The following is a 20,882-nucleotide window of genomic DNA, read 5'->3' as shown; positions in this document are numbered from 1 at the left end:
AACAGACTGCGAGATCATGACCTGAGCCGAAGTTGGATGCTTGACCACTTAACTGACTGAGTCACCTAGGCGCCCCTATGCACATATACTTTTAACAAAAGTGGGAGCATACCATTTATGCAGTTCATTAACTATAAATTCATATTTAATATAAAAAATCATCATATTGCATAACATGGAAAAAAGAGAAAAGACCAGCCATAATCCTACCACCCTACTGACCCTGTTGTTGGTTTGGTGTTTTCCTGACCATTGCTTCATTACCCATATTCATACATGGTTGGAAACATAGTATTTAATTTTCTACTCTTTGTGTTCTTTGCAGCTTGGCATCATATTTATGCAACTTTGTACCCAGCATTTTTTTATTTAATATTTTGTTATGAACATTTTCCCATGAATAAAATAGTTTCAGAAATCAGGATTTTTAATTTTTAATTTTTTGGTGTCAGGGTATTGAGGTATGTCCTTACCATGGACATTTAGATTACTTTTTATTTTTTCACTATTGTAAACAATTCTCCTCCAAACATTCATGAACAAAGATGTGCTTTTAAAATTTTCTACACACATATGCATCATGTTTCTGGAGACCACTGTATGGCCTCCAGCAGTCCTCTAAAAAGTGGTCACCTTTTATTGGTCCCTAATTTACTCCTGTCATATAGCTCAGACAGCCTTTGGTTCTGGGGGATGGGATTTTGAGAACAAATCTGTGTTTTCTTCTCCCTCCCCTTCCTGAGTTTATAGACCTCCTTTATCCCCTCTCAGCCTTGTTTTTAAATTAATCAGTCAGTTTTATTGAACCTGAAGTGTATGAGCTGAGACAGGGCTAAGAGGCAAAAGGAAAAGAATCAGAAGGCACAATGACAACATTTGTTGACCACTTAACTACACACCAGGCACCAACCAGGCTAAGCTTTTCCTTGCAACAAACCCACAGAGTTGCTACCATTAAGATCCCCATTTAACAGCCAGGAAAACGGAGGCCCAAAGAATGAAACCACTTGGCCTAAGATCATACAGCTAGTAAATGGCAGTGTGGGAATTTAAACCCAAGTGGACTGACCCCTGAACATGTACTCTCCACCACCAGTCTAGAAGGCCACCTTATCCTCGCAGGCAGTGAGGTGTTAAGGATGAGGGTAAGGACTCTGCAGTCAGCCTGACCCAGATTCAAACACCCGGCCCCCTGGCTGTGTTAACTTGGTCATATCTCTGGGTCCCGGTTTCACCTTTGGTAAACCCTACCTCACACAGGGCTGTCGTGGGAATTAAATGAGATGATGGATGGGAACATGCTAGGCCAATGCTGGCACACAGAAAGTTTTTGCTGGGTAACCATCCTTGTCCTCTCCTTGCTTCCCAGAGCTCGGGATCTAGTTGCCAAGTTGGAGATAAGAGTTCGGTGGAGAGCTCTGAGCTGGGCTGGAGCCGACTGGGAAGTCTGTGATCGGGGCAAATTTGCAGATAGATGCAAATGTCTCCTTTGCTCTCTCCCTGCCTCTGCAACTAACCTCCTTTCCTATCTCCCCCAAAAGGAAAGGGGTGGCTTTTGTGCTCCATCACTGAGTGCTTGAAGCCCCTCTCTTTTCTGCTCCCCAGGAGGTGGACGGACAGCGAAGATGACAGGAAGCCACCAGCTGGGAGACACTCTCCAGCAAGTGGGCACAGAGAATTGTGGCGGAGGGCGCTCCTTTTTCTGCCCTTCAATGGTCCGGATGGGGGAGGGGGCTGGCTGTTGAGCAACTGCTCCGGAGACACTCCTGAAGCCGAGATGAACATATGCCTCTTTCTAACAATTGGCCTGGGAGCCATCCAATAGATGGAGGGCGGATCCGACACCTCCCGGATCCGGAGCCTGCAGCGGCGCTGCTGCCGCTGTTTCCAGACCCGCTGCCCAGAGGGAGCGGAGGGGGAGGGTAGGTCGGAGGTCCAATCAGCAAAACACAATTCCAAACCCTGGGGTCGCTCACCTCAGGCAAACACCAAGATGGCTTGCGGATGTATTTCACAGGCAAACTCTGTAGGGTTTCTGGGTTCCAACAGATCCCGCCTTTTAGAGGAAGCAAAGTGGACATGACCCAACGATCTTTGGGCAAAGTGAGAAATGGTGTGTGGGTGTAACGTTCCTGGGGTTTATGTTGAGGCAGGGAGAGGGAAGGAACAGAGCTGCGCAAGGCAGCTTTTGGGGCTGGGGAAGGGGGTTAGCTGGAGTCCAGTGCACGCCCTTCGCTTCCTCCAGGTGTTAAGGAAGGGCCTTGATCCGTCCCTCTGTTTGCTCCCCATCCTTAAGTCAGTAAGCCGGCTAGTCCGTCAACAAACAGAACTTTGTTCAAAGAGCAAATGCAGGGCACTTAGGGAAAAGTGTGTGGAAGGTAAGGGAAGGAAGGAAGAAAGAAAAAAATGAAAAGAAAAAAGAAAAAGACCTTTAGGTCTTCAAATCCAATTAAGAAGATGGAACACATACGTGGTGAAAATGACTTCATGACATTCCCTCACCTCTTTTCTCTTAACATCAGGACTTTTTAAGAAAAGAGCATGTTTTATAAACAGTGTAAAATGAACAGCTGCTGAAAGGGGCCAAAAAAGAGAGTTTAGTAGAGGGAAAATCCGTGGCCTTCCCGTAAGAGGTGAGATGGGAGCTTGCTGGCCACAAGGAACATGAACATGAAGGAAACATGAATGTTTCCCTTAAACATTTGTAAGATAGTATCCCAACCTGAGAAATATGTGCTCTAAATGCAAAATGTTATTCCTGCTAGATGGAAATGATTATATAATCGTAATAAAATAACCTGGCATCATGGGAAGGCAGAAGGGATCCCCTCAAGCTCCGGGGCAAGCTCTTCGGACACGGCTGCCAGTTCTTGGCTTTTCTGCGGCGGGCTTCCTGAGGTGCACCTGGCCCCACGGTCCGGATAGGCAAGCATATAGCCGCATCGCATCCCGCCAGCCTCCTTCCGCCGGGGGCTAACCACAAGAGAGAATCCCTAGAACCCAACTCCCGCTCAGGCCTTCGAGGGAAGCCGCCGCTGCCGGATAGGCCCTCCATGAGGCTCTGTCCGGAATCCGGGGACTTTAAGGGGAAAGCGACTCCCAGCCTCAGCCCTTCAACAAGATGGTGCGGCCCAGAGGGGGCAAAGAGGCTCGGAGAAAGCCCTGCAGAAAACTCAAAATACTGCCCGGCCAGCACGAGCCCTGTCCCCCTCTCCCCGGCCATTCCCTAGGCCATACCGCTCTACCTCTCTTCCTGCCCCCCCCCCCCCCCCCCCCCCCCCGCCAACGTCCTGAAGCCCGCTCTGGCCACCCGCTAGATTTAGGTCAAAAAACAGACACTAACAGCTCTCCCTAGCCTCAGCGAAATTGCTAAGTGGAATTTATTGGGCAAGTCCATGCAGGGCGGTGGGGAGAGACCATGTCCCGGGCACGGGCCACCCCCAGCTTTACAGGCGCAGGCGTCGGCCTGGGGCTCAAAGCTGAGGGTGCCCATGGCCTGGGCCCGCCGGCTGCACCCCGGGAACCGCGGGTGGTCCCCGGCGCTGTCCGACCCGCGGGGCCGCTAGGACTCCGTTCCCCAGCCGGCCCTTCGCTTTCACACGATCCGCGGTGACTGCACCAGCTTGAGCGCCTTTAAAGGGCCACACACGCCAGCAGCCGCTATAAAATGTTCCCAGCGGCACAGCTGCAGAAGGGGCACCGCTGAGCTGCCAAGAGGAGGCTCGCTCCGCCTGGCTGCCCGCCCGCAGCCTGCCTGCGAGGGGTCGTTCCCGGCGAGGAGGAAGAGGGCCGAGGAAGGCACAGCACCCGCTCTGGCCCTCAGTGAGTATCCAGTTCAGATTTTGCCACCAACTCGCCCACGAGCCAGGACATGTGCTAATAATGCCCTAAGCCGGTTATAAAGACGTGGAAATTGGGGGGGGGGGGGAGAGAAAAAAGGGGGGGGGAAGGGTCTGTCCTTCCTGGGATTCCTAGCCGAGTCCAGCCTGCTGCCGTTTGCGTGTGCGTCAGGGCTATCCGGGCGGCAATGGGGGCTTGAGACCCGGGTCCCCGGCGCCGGGAAGGGACGGCGGAGGCCGCCACCGCCACCGCCCCGGAGTCAGGCGCCGAAGCTGCGGGCGGGCGGGCGGGCACGGGTGCGGGCCGGGGCTCCTTGGCGCGGCACTGTGCGGTGCGGCGGCGGCGCGGAGGCGCGGGCTTTACCCAGGCGCCCCGGGGTCGGGTGGCACTGAGCGCGACCGGCTCGCGGCGGCGGTGGCGGCGTGCGTGCCAGGGGCTGGGGGCTCCGCCGCTTCGCCCGCGGCTCACCGGGCTCCGCGCTTCCCTCTCTCCAGGGCAGGCGGCGTCGCAGAGGTAAGCCGGGCCGCCGGGCAGGGCGCTGGGCTGGTCGGTGGGGCCAGGGACTCCAGCGGAGCGGGTGTGGGGAGCGGGCGGCGGCCGGGCGGGCCGGGGTCCTCTGGGGGACTTGTTTTCTGTTTGAAAGCTGTTCTGCTGGGGGCGGAGGGGCCGCCGCCTGCCCACCAGCGAGCTTGTTCGCTCGCCAGCGCGCCCGCCTTCCGCCAGCCGGGCCGGGCGCCCGCTTCTCTCGGGGAGACCGCAGCACCTTTTCTCCCCGCGTCCGCGCTTTCTCCAGCTTGGCTTCCACCGACTTTGCTAATCGCCCAGACCGCATCTGGACGCTCCGGCTGTGGGGCTGCACAAAGCTCAGGTTTCCTTCGGGGACTGGAGACGAGAGGGGCTTTTTGGGGGACGAGTTCAGCGGAATTGCGGGATGGAAGTTAGCGAATTTGGGCAACTTGCCTCTTCTGCCCAGCCGACCTTTACTCTCCCCCACACGCACGCCCACACACCCACGCACACCCACGCACACACCCCTCTCCCTATAAACGAGGGCGGCTGGGCCGGGCCGCGCACTGAGTCCCTGCCTCACCGAGCGTCGGACTTGGAGTCAGACCGCCCTGGCTGCGAATCCCGGTTCCGCCACTTTCTAGAGCTGTGACCTTGGGCAAGTTACCGAATCTCTCCGAGCCTCTCTCACTCTTCTGGCAGCCGGCTTATAGCACTGATTACAGGCGGCTTGGCTAGGGGGTAGGCTCAGCCTGCGGCCGCGTCGGGTACTCAGCGGGCGCTCAGTAAGTGTTGATGAGGCGCGGGAGTGGCTGCCGGCGCCGAGTGCGCCCCCGCGCGCGGAAACACCGCGGGGACCCAAACTCGCTGCGGAGCCCAAGACCCCGCGCTTCTCCCCGCCCGCCCATCCAGTCTCTACAATCGGTTCGTGATAGCGCACTTGCAGGAGCCGACGCTCGGGGCCCTGGTGGCCTGGGTGCTCGCGCCCACCGCGCAGGGATGCTCCCAGCCGCCCCCAACTCCCGCAGCTCTACCTGGGATGCGGCGGGGAGGGCAGCCGAGCTGTCCGCAAACAACGGGCCTTTAGTTTTCAGGTGGCGAAACTGACTGGTCTGGTTAGAGCACGTCCAAGCCAAGCCGCAGTACTGTTTGGATTTTTAAATTTCTCCTGAGTGAGAAAATAGCATTCGAGATGGAGCCATCCGGTTGGTGCCATTTTAACTTTTGGTCCCCCAACAGGTCAAAGACTCGGCCCCCTACCTGCCTCTCCCTTCTCTCTACTTCCTTTACCTTCCCCACCCCCATCGAGGCGGGAGGGGGCTGGCGGCCCAAGGGAAGATCCGTAGAGAAGGGAGGGAGGCGGGACTGGGAACCAGTGGCTGGGGCCCGCGACACCGGCGGGCGAAGAGGCACTTGTTGCTTCGGGTTATCCAGCCGCCTCTTGGCAGAGGTTTCGCAGTGGTCAGCCCGCAGCTTGGAGAGCAGCCTGGGACGTTTCCGCGCTAACAAGTTTTGCCTTCGAATGGACTGGGTGGCAGAGTGGGGACAGAAGCTGGGGGAAGCAGGGGCCCGCATTCCGATCGAAATGGTATTGCCTCTTCAGACGGATTTAATAACACTTACTGAGCGCCTACTGAGCCCAGACCCAGGGCGGGTGGAGAGGTGGCGGTGATGGGAGGCCACAGATCCGAATGGAAACAGGGTCCCGCCTAGGGGAGCTCCCAGCCTGAAGGGGGAGACATGGTAAAATGGTCTTCCCAAGAACTGATACCAAAACAGATACTTTTTTTTTCTCGTTCTTCCCCCACCCCCTACTTTTTTCTCTCTCCTGTTTCTTCTTGTTGTTGTTAATGTTGTGTTTTCTTTTGGTGCGTTCCGGTGCCTAGCAGCATAAGGGAGGGAGGCTGGATAGGAACGGGGAAAGATGGTCAAGCCCCCCCCCCCCCGACATTTTTTCTTTGGATATGAAATTGCTTGATACCAAAGGTACTGGGCTCTTGAAGATGACATGGATTAGATTCTTTGTCTTGTGATCGCTGGCTTGAAATATTCTCGTGTTGCCTCAGAGAAGAAACAGGGCTCCAATCAAGCAGCAGTGGCAAACCCAGAAGCTGATTTTCTCATGTTTTCTCCCCACCCCCTTCTTCCTTTCTCTATTTTTCTTGCCTCCTTCCCTGATAAGTAAGTGGTGATGATAAAGACAGGCAGTAAGTGGTCACTTTCTAGAAGTATCTGAACAGATTTCTAATGACCACTGGAGAGAGGGAGGTATGGAGAATTCAAACCTTGTTGGAAAGATTAGAGATACTTTTTAAGGTCCTGAAGAATCTTTGAGCTATGAGGTATTTGTAAATAGGAAATTCTACATCTCTAAGTCATCATGAAGGCTAGAATATATAGGGATTAAAAAAACAAGCTTCTAGGAAGAAAACTTGAGATTTTCCAGAGATTTTTTTTATTTTCTGGTTTGGGGGCATTCTTTTCCCCCTCATCCCCTTAATCCTTTGGCACTTGAGCTAGGAAATCATTTCTTCAGGAGCCATTTGAGTCATTTCAGGTATGATGACTTGGCCAGTGGTCAGGTGAGGCATGTGGGTAGAGGAGTATTAGATCCTGCTCCCAGAACCACAGCTACCTAATGGGAAAGCCATTGCATCTCAGTGCCTCAGTTTCTCTCCAGGAAGAGTCATTCCCACCAGTCCCTGCAGATGGGTGTGGCTGGGCTCAGAGCAGATATCCTGGGAAAGTCCAGTGCTGCCAGGGTTGTCTTGGAGACATGGAGAAAATCGAGACATTTCTAGCTGCTCTCTGGCTGCCTTAGCGTCCCCGGACCACCCTGATCAGCCCAGGTTCTCTCAGACCCGTGCCCAAGGCAGGGCTTTGGAACCCCATGATCTTAGCTTTGGGGACATATTCCTTCCCTGGGCCAAAGCAGCCAGCTTTCCAGGTCTTCCTTGCCCTGACTCTTTCCCCTCTTTCCCAATCCCGGTGGAGGTCTCAGGTCTCCAGCCTTGGACACCAGTGGCCCACTGAGAAAGTATGCTACTTGCTCAGGGACATTCCTGTCCTCAGAATCAGAAGCTGTGCACCTCACACACATACTTGGGGCCCTGAAGTCACTTGTGTGAGGAAACAATAACGTGTGCCCCCCCCCCCCCTTGGTGATGTGGGTAGCTTGCTGCCTGGGCAGCATATGGCTAAATCAAGCACCTTTCCTGTCTCGGGCCAATGTTCTAGTTTGATCTCCTCCCTGTGCTCAGGTGGTTTCTGGTCTTGGGTCTAACCCCGGTGCCATCCTTGCCTTGTAGCTGTGTGGAGTTGCCCTGCTTAGGACTTTGCTAGTGCTTTCTTGGTCAACGAAGACTTTGTCCTTATCCTCTCTTTTCCCTCACATACAGCACAAAAGTTCCAGCTGGCAGCATCATCTCCCACCAGTTTATCCAACTTCTGCCAAGGCTCTGAAATGCCAACCATGTCGAGGCCTGCACTTGATGTCAAGGGTGGCACCTCACCTGCAAAGGAGGTAACTGGTGCCATTTTGCAGATGGAGACCCTGAAGCATGGAAAGACAAACTGATCTGGGCCTGGTGATAGGCCCTCCTATGCATGGTGTCTAGTGTCCTGTAGCAAGGAGGAAAGAAACGGCAGCAATTTCTTTGGGGAGGCTGAGAATAGCTGCTGCCTAAATGTGGTCAAATTGAACCCACCGAGGTGTTGGAAGATGGCAGATAAAGGGAACAGAGAAATAGAGGGTCATAAGACCACTCCATTGCAAAGATTGCTGTGAGGCTGAGAAGAGAGCCAATGAGATGCCCTTTTCAGAATGGTGAAGTGAAAAGAAAAATGGTGAAGTGAAGGAAGGGTCAGGGAGAGAAATGAAAGCCATGAACCCACTTAGGATGGTGGGTGCCCAGCACGGAGGACTTGGGTCTGAGCTCCGTGCTCAGAACCATGGTAGTAAAAGGATATTCAAGCTGGAAGCCTAACCTTCCATGGGGCCTCCTTCTTCCCTCCCCACCACTAGCCCCAAAGGAAGTACACATAGGGGATTTCTGAGCCTGATGAATGGCACTGGCAGAACCATTAACAGGGCTACCATGCTGTGCCTTTCTTTCTCTTCTAGGATGCCAACCAAGAGATGAGCTCTCTGACCTACTCTAACCTGGGAGTGAAAGACCGCAAAGCAGTGGCCATTCTGCACTACCCTGGGGTAGCCTCGAATGGAACCAAGGCCAGTGGGGCTCCCACTAGTTCCTCAGGATCTCCATCTCCAATAGGCTCTCCTACCGCCACCCCTCCCACTAAACCCCCACCCTTCAACCTGCACCCTGCCCCTCATCTGCTGGCCAGTATGCAGCTGCAGAAACTCAATAGCCAGTATCATGGGATGGCTGCCGCTACTCCGGGCCAACCTGGGGAGGCAGGGCCCTTACAAAACTGGGGCTTTGCAGCTCAGGCGGGAGGGGCGGGGTCACTCTCTCCTTCTACTGGTGCCCAGAGCCCTGCTATCATCGACTCGGACCCAGTGGATGAGGAGGTGCTGATGTCGCTGGTGGTGGAACTGGGACTGGACCGGGCCAATGAGCTGCCAGAGCTGTGGCTGGGGCAGAATGAGTTTGACTTCACGGCGGACTTTCCATCTGGCTGCTGATGCCAACTGTCCCTAAAGATGGAGGAACGAAGCCACCGATTCTGTTGTAAATAAAAATAAAAGTTACTTACAAAGAGATGGGCTGGCTGACAGTTTTTCTCATTGAGGTCTAAAGGCCTGTAGTGTGATCAGATGTTCCTTTTAGCAATTCATGGTGGGGTGGTGGGTGAATAGCTGGGAGGAAGGGGGAGGCTCAGAGGGGGCTGCTCACCAAATGCCTCCAGCCACTGCCACTGCCCTTATCCCTCCAGGAGCCCAAGGACCTAGCCTCATTGTCCTAAGACCTCAGGAAGGCTGTCCTATTCAAGGTTGAATACAGGGGGTGTGCCTGGGTGACACAGTTGGTTAAGCATCCGACTCTTGATCTTGACCCAGGTCATGATCTCAGGGTTTATGAGTTCGGGCCCTACATCGGGCTGTACACTGATGGCATGGAGCCTGCTTGAGATTCTGTCTCTCCTTCTCTCTGCCTCTCCCCAGATTTTATGCTCTCTCCCTCTCTCAAAATAAACTTAAAAAAAAAAAAGGTTGAATACAGGGGCTGGCTGGGGACGTTCTTAGATGTTAGACTAATTCAGACCCATCCACAGCCTCCTTACCACTTGCACATCCAAGTCAGAAGTGTTGTTCTGGCCACATGGTACCCACCTTACAACTCTAAAAGCCACCCTACCCACTCTCTAGGCCCCAATCTTGACCCATTAAGGCCACCCCTTTGCCCTCTTGCCTATGGGCAATAGATAGAGCCTAAGAAGCATTTTATGGCCTGGGAGCTAAGATTTCCCTGGAAAATTGTGAAAGTAGCAGACTCCCATGATTACAATCTGGGATTCTAGGTGCCTTCAAGTCTCCCTCCAAGTGTGGGACACTCACTGGTGTGCATGTCCTCCTAACTCCAGGCCTCCTGGCCTGTTTCTTTAGGCTGACCCATTCACCTTAGAGATACAGATTAGGGCTGGGCCTGAGAAGTTCAACGTTTGGGGATATAGCCCTTGCTCTTATATTAATTGCTGAAGAGGAAGTGGCTTCAGAAGCATGCCACGTGACAAGACTAGAACTGAATTGGATCCTGGCCTTGGGGATGCCAGCCCCATCCTCATGTTGATCCAGTCCAAGAGCCCAGAGACTCCTACCCATATTTCAGACTCCCGGAGACGTTCTTCCTTGGATATTTTAACAATCTTTCTCAGGACTAAGGTCAGACCTATCCCATGCAAGTGCTTTCAAAGCACTTCCCACTGACTGAGGCAATGCATTGGGTTCAGCACTTCCTGAGCACCTGCTGTGGGCCACACACTCTGCTGGGCACTGGGAGCATGAATTAAAGTTACCTTCAAGGATGTTCACCACCCAGAAGGAGAAAGGCACCAACAAAGTACAACACAGTTATTTCCTAGAACACAAGGAAAATGCTATTTGATCCCAGAAAAGGAAACAGCTCCATCTGCCTGGGAAGTCTAGGGAAGGCTTCCTGGTATTGAACTGCCTCATTTGTTTCTTTGTATATCTCACAAGCAATAAATACATAGTATAATCTCCCTGTGAAAAGTAGAAGCTTTACTTACCCATAAGGCTAAAGTACCCTTTGACCAACTCTCCCCCTCAATCCCGATCGCCTCCTGCTCTCCTTAGAGGTAGCAGCTGTTTATCTATTCATGGTATAATCTCACTGGCCTTGTTCGGTGCCTTTACACAAAGACATATCTACCCTTAGAAACCGTTGGGTTTTAAAATAAGACTAAGGTTGGGGCACCTGAGTGGTTCAGTTCGTTGAGCATCAGGCATCAGCTCAGGTCATGATCTCAGTTTATGAGTCGGAGCCCCACACCGGGCTCTCTGCTGTCAGCACAGAGCCCACTTCGGATACTCTGTCTCCCTCTCTCTGCCCCTCCCCTGCTCACGCTCTTTCAAAAATAAAGACTAAGGTGAGCCAAGGGAAGAATGAATGGGGGAAAGCTGTTGTGCAGGTATAGGTTCCTGAAAGGGGCTGCGATGGCTAAGAAGTTCAGCATGTAGGGGTGCCTGGGTGGCTCAGTCAGTTAGGCAGTTAGGCGTCCAACTTTGGTTCAGGTCATGATTTCACAGTTCGTGGGTTGGAACCCCGCATTGGGCTCTCTACTGACAGCTTGGAGCCTGTAGCCTGCTTTAGATTCTGTGTGTCCCTCTGCCCCTCCCCCGCTCATGCTCTGTCTCTCTCTCTCTCCCAAAAATAAACATTAAAATTTTTTTTAATTAAAAAAAAAAAAGTTCAGCATGTAGAGTCACAGGGCTGGTATGAGTTTGGGAGGAGACAATGCAGAGGAGGTTTGCAACAGGCAGAGCACACGGGGCCTTCTGAAAGGTCAGGTGAGGAGTGTGTCTTTATTCTTAGTACCACTAGCCCTGTGGCTGGTGAAGAATCTCAAAGTTTGTAGGAAAGCAAAGAATTAGCCAACTTTGTTTTTTTTTAATTTTTTTTTAACGTTTATTTATTTTTGAGACAGAGAGACAGAGCATGAATGGGGAGAGAGAGGGAGACACAGAATCGGAAGCAGGCTGCAGGCTCCAGGCTCCGAGCTGTCAGCACAGAGCCTGACGCGGGGCTTGAACTCGTGAACCACGAGATCATGACCTGAGCCGAAGTCGGACACTTAACCGACTGAGCCACCCAGGCGCCCCCCAACTTTGCTTTTTAGGATGATCCCACTGAAGATGGATGGCTAGATTCATCTAAGGCTTCCAACAGAAAGACGTGGGGTTCTGGGGGAACTGGTGAGGCAGGGGAAGGAAAACAAAGAGAGAACAGAAGCCTGGGAGAGCAGGGTGGGATTGAGGGCTGGAGGTCCATGTGCAGAGAAGAACAGAACAAGATTGGAGGAAGCAGGAAGCGAAGGGGAAGGAGGGAAGTTGTGGTCAGCAGGTGTATTTCAGAATCTGGACAGCTCTAGGGCAGGGGTGGGCTCAGGAATGAGCTCTAAAGCAGAACAGCAGAATGTGGAGGGAATCTAGCTCCTAAAAGTCTGGAGGATTTGAGGTCCTTCCCCAGCCGGGGCCTTTAAAAACATGATTCTGACCAAACAAAATAGGTTAGCCATCTGGATCCAGCACATGGTCCCCAGCTTACTACTGACCTCTGTGAGCTCTTGAGCCTCCAGGATGCCAGCAGCCCTTGGGGTGGGGAGAAGCCCAAGCCAGAGCGCCAGTGCCTCTGTGAGAGGAAGGGGCTGCCTTGGATCCTGGAGGTAACAGTGGTGCAGTTGGGAAGCACGCAGTGGCAGGGAATGGCCAGGGAGTCCCTAGAGCAGGCATGGTGGAGGAGGGACAATAGGAACTTGAACATGACAATCCTGTTTCCCAGTGGCAGGAGGCCAGAAGTGTGGCCAACTAAACAGCCTCCTCTCCAAAGGGCTTGCAGGGAAGAAGAGGCAGGGAGCATCCTTTAGGGAGGGCCAGTGCCCTCCTCAGGTGAGGAGGGGAAGGATGCGGTAGGGGGAGGGGCAGTAATTGTTTATTGCTGGAGAAGGGGGACCAGTGAGGGAATGTCAAGGGCACAGTACTGAAAGGCAGGGAAGCCTCTCCCCCTGCTCCACCATTTCATATTCAGGCCTTTCACAACACAACAAGACACATTTATTAGGTTACCAGAAGATTCCTGAAGCCAGCTCTAAGTCTTGCCCTGGAAGGCTAGGAAGCAAGGTTCCCAGATGCCCACAAATAAGGAGCAGTGTCCAGTCACAAGGAGCGGAAAGAGATGTGTGACCATGAACACCTCCTGGGACCAGCAGCTGTGTTGCTCCCTAAGGACAAATTAGGGGAACTTTGTCTCTGCTGTCAAGGAACTCACAGTCTAGTGGTAGAGACAGCCATAGTCTTGAAGGATGAATTGGATTTCCATAAGGTAGTAATGCTGGCAGGGGACGGGGTGGGGGGGTGGGGGGAGGGGGCAGGGGCATGGCCTTCAGGCACAGGGAGCAATTGGAGCACAAATAAAAAGATAAAATCAAAACTTGGTGTAAACCAGAACCAAGCATTAAAAAGCCTAAGGCTCTTTCAGGAAGAGCAAGAAGTCCAATTTGACTTCCTTAAAGGTCAGAGGGATGAGAGAAGGTAAGTTAGTATCAGATCTTGCAATTGTTTCTACCTTATCCAGAGGCAAGGGGAAAGCTATCATTCCACAAACTGGGACTGACTCCCTACTGGGGACCAGGAGCACCCTGAGCCCTGGGAATACATGGCCAGCACATTGCCCTTGCTCTCATGAAGCTTGAAGTTTAGCAAGGAGATAGACAACAGTCAAATAATCACACAGATAATTAAAATTACAAACCATGAGACATTACAGGAAGAAAAGGTACCGGCACTATAAAAGAGTGTAATGGGGGCTTAATTTCAATTGCAGTATCGGGAAGGGCTTGTGGAGGTTTTGAATAAAGGAGTGTTGTGGTCAGAGCTGGCATGAGGAAAATGAATTAGGCTGTAGTGTGCATGACAGATTGGGATTATGGTGATGCTAGAAGGCTGTTACAGTGGTTGAGGCAAGAAGTGACAAAGACAGGAAATTAGTCTATGATAAAAAGGTAGCATTTCAATGGGGAGTTGTTCAATGAGTTTCATTTTTGCACGGTAAGAAAGTTCTAGAAATCTATTGCACAACAATGTGAATAATTTAACACTACTGAACTATACATTTAAAAAGGGTTAATATGGGGGCACCTGGGTGACTCAGTCAGTTGAGCATCCAACTTAGCTCAGGTCATGGTCTCATAGTTTGTGAGTTCAAGTCCCACATCACGCTCACTGCTTGCTTTCAGGTCAGAGCCTGGAGCCTGCTTCAGATTTTGTGTCCCCCTCTCTTTCTCTGCCCCTCCTCCACACGTGTTCTCTCTCTCTCTCTCTCTCAAAAATAAATAAATAAACATTAAAAAATAAAGTTTAAAAAGGTTAATATGATGAATTTTATGCCGTATGCTTTTTACCACAATTTTTTTGAAGACAGCATTTCAAAGTAGACAGGAAGTGGTGGACTATTCAATAAATGCCTTGGGACAACTAGATACACTACCTCACACTTTACACCAAAGTGAATTCCAAATAGAGCAAAGATTTAAAAATTTAAAAAATGAAACTATAAAAGTACTAGAAGAAAATGAGAGGATTTCAAAAGAAAATATTGACATCAGGAGACCTTCCCAAGAATGACACAAAACCCAGAAACTATGGAAGAGACTGATACATTCATTCAATTACATTTTTAAACGTTTTTTAAAAATGTTTATTATTTTTGAGAGAGAGAGAGACAGAGTGCAAGTGGGGGAGGGGCAGAGAGAGAAGGAGACACAGAATTTGAAGCAGGCTCTACCCAGACGCCCCTCATCTACATTTTTTTAAAACTGTATGGCAAAAAATATCATTAAAAAAGCAAAATCATAGGGCATCTGGGTGACTCAGCCAATTAAGAGTCCAACTCTTGATTTCGGCTCAGGTCATGATCTCACGGTTCTGGAGATCCAGCTATGAGCGCAGAGCCTGCTTGGGATTCTCTCTCTCCCTCTCTCTCTCTGCCCCTCCCCCACTTATGCTCGCTCTCTTCAAAATAAATAAAAATAAACTTAAAAACAAGGAAAAATCAGAGGATAAACAATAAGCTGGGGAACATATCTGCAACTCCTAGTGAATATTGAAAACAACTCTTACAAATCAATACCTCAAACACAGCAACTATATGAATGGAGGAAATAGTATCAACAAATAATATCAAAATGAAATACATAAAAAAATTAAAATGGCTTTAAAACTTAGAAGATATGGGGTGCCTGGATGGCTCAGTTGGTTAAACATCTGACTTCAGCTCAGGTCATGATCTTTCATGAGTTCTAGCCCCACGTCAGGCTCTATGTTGACAGCTCAGAGCCTACAGCCTGCTTCGGGTTCTGTGTCTCCCTCTGTCTGCCCCTCACTTGTTCATGCTTTCTCCCTTTCTCTCAAAAATTAATAAAGATTTTTAAAAATATTTTTTAAAGAAAAACTTATCAGAAGATACTCAGAATCACTCATACTAAAAGAAATGTATTTCAAAACTACATTAGGGGACTTCTGGTTCCAGAATGGGATGATATTGACTCACTTTCCCCTGTTCCTCTCCTTCCATTACAACTACCCTAGAAATGATTCAACAGACAATGATGAAAGTCTTCTGAAAACAGGAAAGAGGTGGACTAGCTAGGAACTTCAGGACTTGAGGAACAATAATGTGGTGACTTTCTTCAGTTTTCTTTCTCCTTCTCCTTCTCTACCTCCTGCTCCTTCTCCTCTTTCTTTTGCTGGTATGAAAGAATATATATATATATATATATACACATATATATACACATATACACATATACACATATATATATATTATTTTGTTTATTTATGTAAGTAATTTGTACACCCAATATGGGGCTCAAACTCATGACCTCAACATCAAGAGTCTCATGCTCCTCTGACTAAGCCAGACATGTGCCCCGAGAACGTATTTTTTATTGAAGTATGGTTGACATACAAAATAATATTAGTTTCAGGTGTATAACATAGTGATTTGACATCTTATATACATTACAAAATGGTCACCATGATAAGTCTAGTTATCATGCCTCTTCAGTTTTCCTTTTATCTTCTGTACATCCCTAGACTGGATGCCAAAGAAGCCTGCAGCCCAAAACCACCAAACCAATGGTCACACACACACACAAACACACACACATATTCACACACATGGACTGGAGACCTACTGGGAGGACGTAAGCCTGGCTCCACAGCCAAAGTCCCAAAAGGTGGTCCAGTCTGCTTATAGCCACAGAGCCCTGGGCGATCTCAATCCCCATTCCAGAACTGGCACACCCACAGGCAGCTTGTTTGCCTGCAGCAGTAGCAGGAACAAAGCCCTGTATCTCCCTACCCTCCACCCAGGGGGCATAAGGAAACCCAGGCCCAGGGGCTTCAACAACCTTCCCCCCCCCAGAAGATCACCGAGCAAAAAGCTAGCAACTCAGGGAAGCACCTTCTGCCCCTGCAGACAGCCCCCGCGGGGATTAAGCAGAAGCCCCAGGGACAACAGAAAAATGAAGCAGACCAAAATAGGTGTTGGAAAACTAAACTGTCACTGGAACCACAACCCACAGAGGTATACCCAAACAAAAGTACTAAACCTAAACAAGGTACTGCCTGCTAAAGTAGAAGATGGAAACGGGATTAAGAGTCTTCTGGGGCGCCTGGGTAGCTCAGTCGGTTAAGTGACCAACTCTTGATTTCAGCTCAGGTCATGATCTTATGGTTTGTGAGATCAGGTCATGATCTCATGGTTTGTGAGTTCAAGCCCTGCATCGGGCTCTGTGCTGACAGCGCAGAGCCTGCTTGGGATTCTCTGTCTCCCTCTCTCTCGGCCCCTACCCTGCTCATTCACTTGAGCTCATACTCTCTGTCTCTCTCTGTCTCTCTCTCTCTCTCTCAAAAATAAATAAATAAACATTAAAAAAAAAAAAAGAATCTCCTAACATGGGTGCCTGGGGGACTCGGCCAGTTGAGCATCCATCTCTTGATTTCGGCTCAGGTCATGATCCCAAGGTCATGGGATCGAGCACCACATTATACTCTGTGCTGAGTGTGGAACCTGCTTAAGATTCTCTCTGTCTCTCTGTCTCTGTCTCTCTCTCTCTCCCCCTCTGCCCCTCTCCCCTGCTCGTGCACTCTCTCTGTTTTTAAAAAAAATTAAAAAATTAAAAAAGAAAGTAAAAGAATGAAAGAAAGATGCATCATGTAAACATTAATTTTTCAAAAAACAGAAGTGATTATATTCGTATCAGACAAAGGAGACTTCAGAGCAAAGAAAATTACTAAGGACAAGGAGGGACATCACATAATGGTAAAAGGATCAATTCACCAAGAAACATAGCAATCCTAAATGTGAATGCACCAACAACAAAGCTTCAAAATACAGGAAGCAAACACAGAGTGCTTCAATATATATATATTGAACTGAGTGAAAATGAGAATATGGTATATTGAAATGTGCAGGATGCAGCAAAAGCAGACAAGGAAATGTATAGCACCAAATACTTACATTAGAAAGAGAGGAGGGGCGCCTGGGTGGCGCAGTCGGTTAAGCGTCCGACTTCAGCCAGGTCACGATCTCGTGGTCTGTGAGTTCGAGCCCCGCGTCGGGCTCTGGGCTGATGGCTCAGAGCCTGGAGCCTGTTTCCGATTCTGTGTCTCCCTCTCTCTCTGCCCCTCCCCCGTTCATGCTCTGTCTCTCTCTGTCCCAAAAATAAATAAACGTTGAAAAAAAAAATTAAAAAAAAAAAAAAGAGAGGAAAAATCTCAAACCAGTAGTCTACATACCTACCTCAAGAAGCAAGAAAAAGAAGAGCAAAATAAACCCAAACCAAGAGGACAGAAGGAAATAAAGATGGAAGGAGCAATCAGTGGAATTGAAAACAGAAAAACAATGGGGGGAAAAAATCAATGAAATAAAAGCTGGTTCTTCAGAAAAAAAGTCAATAAAATTGGCAAAACTCTAGCAAGACTGACACAAATAAAAAGAGAAAACACAAATTACCGAAATCAGGAATGAAACAGGGAATGGCACTACTGATTCTGCAGCTATTAAAGGGCTAAGAGAATACTGCAAATAACTACATGCTCATAAATTCAGTGTACAAGAAATGGACCAACTCCTCAAAGTCCACAAGCCTACAAAACTCTACCAAGATGAAATAGGTAATGTGAATAGTCCTACAACCATTAAAGAGATTGAATTTGTGTAATTAAAGAGCTCCCAGGAATCTTTAGGCCCAGATTTTTTTCACTGGAGAATTATATGAAATGTTCAAAGAAGAATTAACACCAATTTTACACAACGTCTTCCCAAAAATAACAGGAAGAACCACCTCTCAAGTATTGCTCTGATATCAAAACCAGACAAAGACAACACACAAAAGAGGAAAATTACAGACCAATATCTCTCCTGGGCTTAGATGCAAAAATTCTAAACAGAAATTTAACCTCAATCAACACAATTTACCATATCCACAGACTAAAGAAGAAAAAAATATATGATCATATCAGTTAATGCAGAAAAAGCACTTGACAAGAGACAATACCAAATCATTAGAACAACAACAACAACAAACTCTTGGTACATAGGAGTAAAGGGGAATTTCCTCAATCTCATAAAGAGTATCTCCAAAAAACCCTACAGCTACCATCATGCTTACTGGAGAAAAACTAAATGCTTTCTCTCTAGGACTGGCAGTAAGACAAAGAAATACATTCATCATTCTTATTTAATGTGGCACTGGAAGTCCTGCTCCCTACAGTAAGGCAGAAAAAAAAAAAATACAGATCAGGAAGAAAGAAAGAAAACTTTTCCTCTTTGCAGATGGTATGATCATCCACATAGCAAATCCCAAGAAATCTATAAACCACTCCTGGAACTAATAAATGAGTTCAAGAAGTCCAAAGGAAATAAGACCAACACACAAAAAGCCATCACATTTTGGTATACTAGTAACGAACATATGGAAACCAAAATTTAAGACGTGATGCCATTTATCATCACTAAATATATATTTTATTTTTTTAAGATTTTACTTTTTTGAGTAGCAGGAAAAAGTTTATTAGAGTATAAGATCAGAAAGGAAGAATGGTATGAAAGATCTCTTCACAGAGAGGGGGCGTTCGAAAGTGAATGCCCCAAAGATTTTATTATTAAATAATTTCTATACCCAACTTGGGGCTCAAACTCACAACCCCGAGGTCAAGAGTTGCATGCTCTACTGACTGAGCCAGCCAGATGCCTCACTAAATATATATTTACATATATATATTTATATATATAATTAGTATAAACCCTGGTTAGGATCTTCATCTAAAAATTACAAAATACTGATGAAAGAAATCATAGAACACCTAATTGAATCTACAAATTTACTGCAATTTCTATCAAAATCTCAGCAAGTTTGTCATAGACATACCAAAGTCTATATGGAAGGGCAAAGGAACTAGACTGGCTAAAACAATTTTGTTAAAGAAGAATAAAGTGGGAAGAATCACTCCAATCAATGTTAAAGCTTACTCTGTAGCTACAGCAGTGAAGATAATACTGGTGGAAAGAGGTCAGTGGAACAGAATAGAGAAGCCAGAAATGGACTCATACAAATCTGACCAAATTATTATTATTATTATTTAAATGTTTATTTTTGAGAGAGCACAAGCAGAGGAGGGGCACATAGAAGGGGGACAGAGGATCCAAAGTGGGCTCTGCGCTGACAGCAACAGGCCCGATGTGGGGCTCAAACTCAGGAACTTCAAGATCATGACCTGAGCCGAAGTCAGATGCTCAACCAGGTGAGTCACCCAGGCGCCCCCGACCAAATTGTTTTTGACAAAATTTCAAAAGTAGTTTAAAGGAGGAGAGACAGCCTTCTCAAAGAATGCTGCTGGAGCAAATGGACATCCATAAGCAAAAAAAAAAAAAAAAAAAAAAAAAAACCCTAAACCTCACATCATATACAAAAAGTAACTCAAAATCAAAACTGATTTAATAACAAAACAAACTACAAAACTTTTAGAAAAACATATGGAAGAAAATCCTCAAAACCTGGGGCTGGGTGAAGAATTCTTAGACTTGACACCAAAAGGCATTATCTATAAAAGGAAAAATTGATACATTCAACTTTGTGAAATTACAAAACTTTTGCTCTATGAAAGCCTATGTAAAAGAGTATGAAAACACAAGCTACAGACTGGAAGAAAATACTTCCAAACTACAAATTTGGTAAAGGAATAGTATCTAGAATATATTAAGTGCTCTCAAAACTAGCATATGTAAAGAATACTCCAAACTCAACCGTAAAATTACAAATAATCCAATTAGAAAATAGACAAAAGACATGCACACACATTTCACTGAAAAGGATATTCAGGTGGCTAATAAGCATTATGAAACAATGTTCAACATCACTTAGCTATTCGGGAAAGGTAAATTCAAAATACAATGAGATACACACTCATATCAGAATGGCTAAAATAAAAAACAGTGACAACACCAGATGCTGACAAGGATGCAGAGAAACTAGATCACTCACATACTAATGGTGAGAATGTAAAATGATACAAGCACTGTGGCATGGAATAGGGCAGTTTATTTTTTTTTTTTATTTTTTAGTGTTTATTTATTTTTGAGACAGAGAGAGACAGAGCGTGAACGGGGGAGGGGCAGAGAGAGAGGGAGACAGAATCGGAAGCAGGCTCCACGCTCTGAGCCATCAGCCCAGAGCCCGACGCGGGGCTCGAACTCACAGACCGCGAGATCGTGACCTGAGCTGAAGTCAGACGCTTAACCGACTGAGCCACCCAGGCGCCCCAGGGCAGTTTAAATCAAAGTAAACATGCACTTACCATACAACCCAGCAAGTGCAGTCTTGGGCATTTGCCTCAGAGAAATGAAAACTTATGTTCACATAAAAACCTGCACACAAATGTTCCTAACAGCTTTATTCCTAAAAGTTCCAAACTGGAAACCACTGAGCAGTGCCTGGGTGGCTCAGTCGGTTAAGTGCCTGACTCTTGATTTCCTCAGGTCATGATGCCATAGTTCATTGAGTTTGAGCACCGAGTTGGGCTCTGCGCTGACAATTAGGAGCCTGCTTGGAGATTCAGTCCCTCCTCTCTCTCCCTCCCAAAATAAATAAACATTAAAATAAAAGTGAAATTAAAGATACCCATGTCCTGTGACCCTGCAAACTGAACTCTGGATCCAAATGATCTGAATTCAAATCCTGACCCTCCCTGCTACTGACTAGATGTGTGATCTTTGAGAAGTTGTTCGACCTCTCTGTGCCTTGGTTTCCTCACTTGTAGAACAAGG

General features: G+C 48.0%; 1 protein-coding gene across 8 annotated transcripts; it reads left to right on the top strand.

Moving 5' to 3' along the window:
* Positions 1 to 3,579: 3,579 nt before the first annotated feature.
* On the top strand, positions 3,580 to 9,076 carry CITED1 (Cbp/p300 interacting transactivator with Glu/Asp rich carboxy-terminal domain 1). Of its 8 annotated transcripts, none has more exons than XM_045471509.1 (4): positions 3,950 to 4,002; positions 4,335 to 4,353; positions 7,746 to 7,870; positions 8,471 to 9,076. In XM_045471509.1, exons 3-4 carry the CDS (start codon positions 7,811 to 7,813, stop codon positions 8,996 to 8,998), a joined length of 588 nt encoding a protein of 195 aa, XP_045327465.1. In that variant the 5' UTR covers positions 3,950 to 4,002; positions 4,335 to 4,353; positions 7,746 to 7,810; the 3' UTR covers positions 8,999 to 9,076. The 8 variants fall into 8 exon arrangements, with proteins under 8 accessions (XP_045327462.1, XP_045327465.1, XP_045327460.1 ...); XM_045471504.1 differs by lacking the exon at positions 3,950 to 4,002 and adding an exon at positions 5,435 to 5,552 and having other exon boundaries at positions 4,140 to 4,353; XM_045471506.1 differs by lacking the exons at positions 3,950 to 4,002; positions 4,335 to 4,353 and adding an exon at positions 3,580 to 3,822.
* Positions 9,077 to 20,882: the final 11,806 nt, after the last annotated feature.

Source organism: Leopardus geoffroyi, chromosome X (assembly GCF_018350155.1).
Source record: "Leopardus geoffroyi isolate Oge1 chromosome X, O.geoffroyi_Oge1_pat1.0, whole genome shotgun sequence".
NCBI classification, from domain to species: domain Eukaryota; kingdom Metazoa; phylum Chordata; class Mammalia; order Carnivora; family Felidae; genus Leopardus; species Leopardus geoffroyi.
This window is presented reverse-complemented; position numbering and strand designations above follow the sequence as displayed.

Coding starts and splice junctions, on each gene's coding strand:
- CITED1 (XM_045471504.1), top strand. Junction 7,871..8,470: donor GCACCTCACCTGCAAAGGAG/GTAACTGGTGCC, acceptor TTTCTCTTCTAG/GATGCCAACCAAGAGATGAG.